At 35.4% G+C, this 3,829-nt stretch overlaps 1 protein-coding gene across 2 annotated transcripts in view; it reads right to left on the reverse strand.

Moving 5' to 3' along the window:
- FAM69A (family with sequence similarity 69 member A) overlaps positions 1 to 3,829 on the reverse strand; it is a 27,114-nt gene that overhangs the window by 3,166 nt on the left and 20,119 nt on the right. For both annotated transcript variants that reach the window (XM_015560329.1, XM_015560330.1), the window contains one exon: positions 1,075 to 1,251. In XM_015560329.1, coding sequence (XP_015415815.1) covers positions 1,075 to 1,251 — 177 coding nt within the window. The remainder of the gene's footprint in view (positions 1 to 1,074; positions 1,252 to 3,829) is intronic.

Genomic DNA, 3,829 nt, shown 5'->3' on the forward strand with positions numbered 1-3,829 from the left:
CGGGGAGAGGGCACATGCCGGGCTGAGGTACACCCCCCCTCCCCCACCAGTGCACTAATAACAGACAAACATGTAAATTGTCCCTCTGCTATGCTCACCAGCCAATCAGGAGAGTATGCAAATTAACCCAACAAAGATGGCGGCTAATCTGCATACGTAGACATGAAGTGACGGAGGGAAGACTGAAGGCTCCAGCCGGAGCGAAGGCCTGGGTCCCGGGTGCCAGAGGAAAACTGGTGCCGGCAGCCAGGGGAAGGGAAGGCCTATTGCACTAATCTCTTCGTGCAACGGGCCTCTAGTATCCAATTATAAGAAGGGTCAACTGAAAATTATTTTTTGTAGTTATCACATTAATGTAATTATTTTAAGTTACATTATTCCAATAATGAAGGTACAAATGTATTTCCCTGCTTGGGATAAAATAATTTGAAAATGTAAGCTCTCCAGAGAAAAAGATTATAAGAGCAATTAAAAAAAGATTATTTGCCCTGGCCAGTTTGGCTCAGTGGATGGAGCGTCGGCCTGCGGACTGAAGAGTCCCAGGTTTGATTCCCATCAGGGGCATGTGCCTTGGTTGTGGGCACGTCCCCAGTTGGGCACGTCCCCAGCAGGAGGCAGCTAATCGATGTTTCTCTCTCATCGATGTTTCTGGCTCTCTATCCCTCTCCCTTCCTCTCTATAAAAAATCAATTAAAAAAAAAGATTCTTTCCCAAAGTGTAATTTTTTTCATCTTTTAATACTTCTAATTAATCTCTGTATGAGGATTTCTTTAAAATTTAAAAAAATAATTTGCAAAGCAGGTTGTACTGATTTTATTTCACCTTTTCAAAATGTATCAGCTACAATGTCAAACTATAGAACTCCCCTCTCATATCTGGACATTTTTAGTTTATAATATTAAAGTAAATATCTTCCACACATTTTTTCTTTTCTTTGAATTATTTCTCTCAAGATAAGAGTCTTGATACAGGTCAAAGAATAGCACCATTCTTGTGGTTTAGAATGAGGTGCTGGCAATTCTTTCAGGAGAGTGTAGTGATTCATACTAGCAACATGTGAATAGATATACTTACTTTAAAGAGACTGTAGACCATTTCTTTGAATTTCTGTACAGTAGTTCCCCTAGTTGGTTTATCAAATAACACTATTTCTTTTCTTGGTTCCAGTTCAGTTCCAAAATCAAGATGAAGTGCTTGTTCCATTTGACATTTCACAACCCCTGGTAGATTATCCCAAATCCCTAAATACATCTATGTGAAAAAGAATGGCAAGTTATGCTTTAGGCTAAATAGGAAATTATCACTATATTTGCAGTGTCCTCCTCCTCCTCTAAAAACACAGATACAAACACTGATACTGTGACTTTCTTTTTAAATTGCAAATTAGAAATCATACTCTGAATATTTTTCCTCTTAATTTTTTAAATTACAAAAGTAATGTATGTCTACATATATATTTTCCAACCATGATCATCAATTTTATTTTTCTACTTTTTATTATGGTAAAATTATAAAAACAACATTTGCCATCTTAACCATTTTTAGTTTACAATTCAGTGGTATACATTAATGAAGTTGTGCTACCATCACCATCATCCTTTTTGGAACTCTTTTCTTTTTGTAAAATGGAAACTCTATACCGTTAAACAATAATTCTTCCTTACCTCTTTCCTCCCAGGCCCTGGCATCACCTTTCTACTTTCTGTCTTTATGATTTTTGACTACTGTCTCATATGAATGGAATCACACAGAATTTGTTTTTTTTTGTGACTGGCTTACTTCACTTAGCATTATGTGCATATTGTAGCATGTGTCTGGATTTCCTTCCTTTTTAAAGTTGAATAATGTTCTATTATTAATATATCATATTTTGCATTTCCATTCATCAGCCAATGAGCATTTGGGTTGCTTCCATGTTTTAGCTATCGTGAATCATGTTGACATGAACATGGATGTGAAATATCGCTAAAATAACTCCTGCTCTCAATCCTTCTAGGTATATACCCAGAAGTGGAGCTGCTGGATCATAGGTCAATCTATTTTTATATTTTTGAGGAACTGCCATACTGTTTTAGGCAGTGGCTTGTACCATTTTACATTCCCACCAACAGTGCACAAAGGTTCAAATTTGCTGTTGTTTATAATAGCCATCCTAATTGGTATGAGGCAGTATCTCATTGTGGTTTTAATTTGCATTTCCCTAATGATCAGTGATGCTGTGCATCTTTTCATGTATTTATTGGCCATTTGTATGTCTTTTTTTTTTTTTGAGAAATATCTATCCAAATTCTTTGCCCATTTTTTAATCTAGTTGTTTGGCTTTTTTGTTGTTGCGTTTTAGGAGTTCTCTATAGATTCTGGACATTAATCCCTTATCAGGTATATGATTTGTAAATTTTCTCTAATTTTGTGGGTTGCCTTTTTACTCTACTGATATTGTCTTTTGATACACAAAATATAAAAATTTTCATGAAGCCCAATTTGTCTGTTTTTACTTTTGTTGCCTGTTCCTTTTGGTGTCATCCCCAAGAAATCATTGCCAAATCCAATGTCAAAGTTTTTACCCTATGTTTTAATCTAAAAGTTTTATAGTTTTAGATCTTACATTTATATCTCTGATCCATTTTGACTTTAATTTTGCATATGATATTAGTTAAGGATCCAACTTCATTCTTTTGCAGGTAGATAGTTAGTTTTCCCAGCACCATTTGTTGAAAAGATAGTCCTTTCCCTATTGAATGGTCTTAGTACCCCTGTCAAAAATCATCCTGCTATAAACGTGAGGGCTTTTTCTGAGTTCTCTATTCTATTCCATTGATTTATATGTCAGGCATTATTCCAGTACCACTCTGTTTTGATTACTGTAGCTTTATAGAAAAATTTGAAATAACAAGTATGAGTCCTCCAGCTTTGTTACTTCTTTTTCAAGATTGCTTTGTCTATTAAGGGTTCCTTGAGATGCCATATTAATTTTAGGAGGGGGTTTTCTATTTCTGCAAAAATTGTCATGGGGGCCTGGCCAGCGTGATTCAGTGTTAGAGAGATCATGGGTTTGATTCCAGGTCAAGGGCATGTACCTGGGTTGCAGATTTGATCCCTGGCCCTGGTAAGGGTGCCTGTAGGAAGCAACCAATTAATGTGTTTCTCTCACATCAATGTTTCTCTCTTTCTCTGTCCTCCTACTCTCTCTAAAAATCAATGGAAATATATATCCTTGGATGAGTATTAACAAAAACAAACAAAGTCATTGGGACTTTGATAGGGATTGCATTGACTTTGTAGATCCCTTTGGGTAATATTAACAAGTTAACAATATTTAGTATTCCAAATGGGATGTGTTCCATTTATTTATATCTTTAATTTATTTCAGAAGTTTTCATTGTACAAGTCTTTCACTTCCTTGATTAAATTAATTACTAAGTATTCTTTTGGATGCTATTGTAAATAAATGGTTTTCTTAATTTTCTTTTTGCTTTGGCCATTGTTGGTGTATAGAAATGCAATTGACATTTGTGTGTTGATTTTGTTTCATGCTACTTTGCTGAACTCACTTATTAGTGCTAACAATTTTTGTGTGTGGAATCTTTAGTCTCTGTGTTGTTTTTTACAACAGATCATATAATCTGTCAAGAGAGATCATTTTACTTCTTCCTTTCCAATTTGGATGCCTTTTATTTATTTTTCTTGTCTAACTGATCTGGCTAGTGGCCAGAAATTCCAGTGTTTTGATGAATAGAAGTGGCAAAAGTGGGGATACTAATCTTGTTCCTGATCTTAGAGGAAAAGTTTTCAGTCTTTCACCATTAAGTATGTTAGCTGTGGGAGGTTT

Source organism: Myotis davidii, unplaced genomic scaffold (genome assembly GCF_000327345.1).
Source record: "Myotis davidii unplaced genomic scaffold, ASM32734v1 scaffold674, whole genome shotgun sequence".
Classification (NCBI taxonomy): Eukaryota; Metazoa; Chordata; class Mammalia; order Chiroptera; family Vespertilionidae; genus Myotis; species Myotis davidii.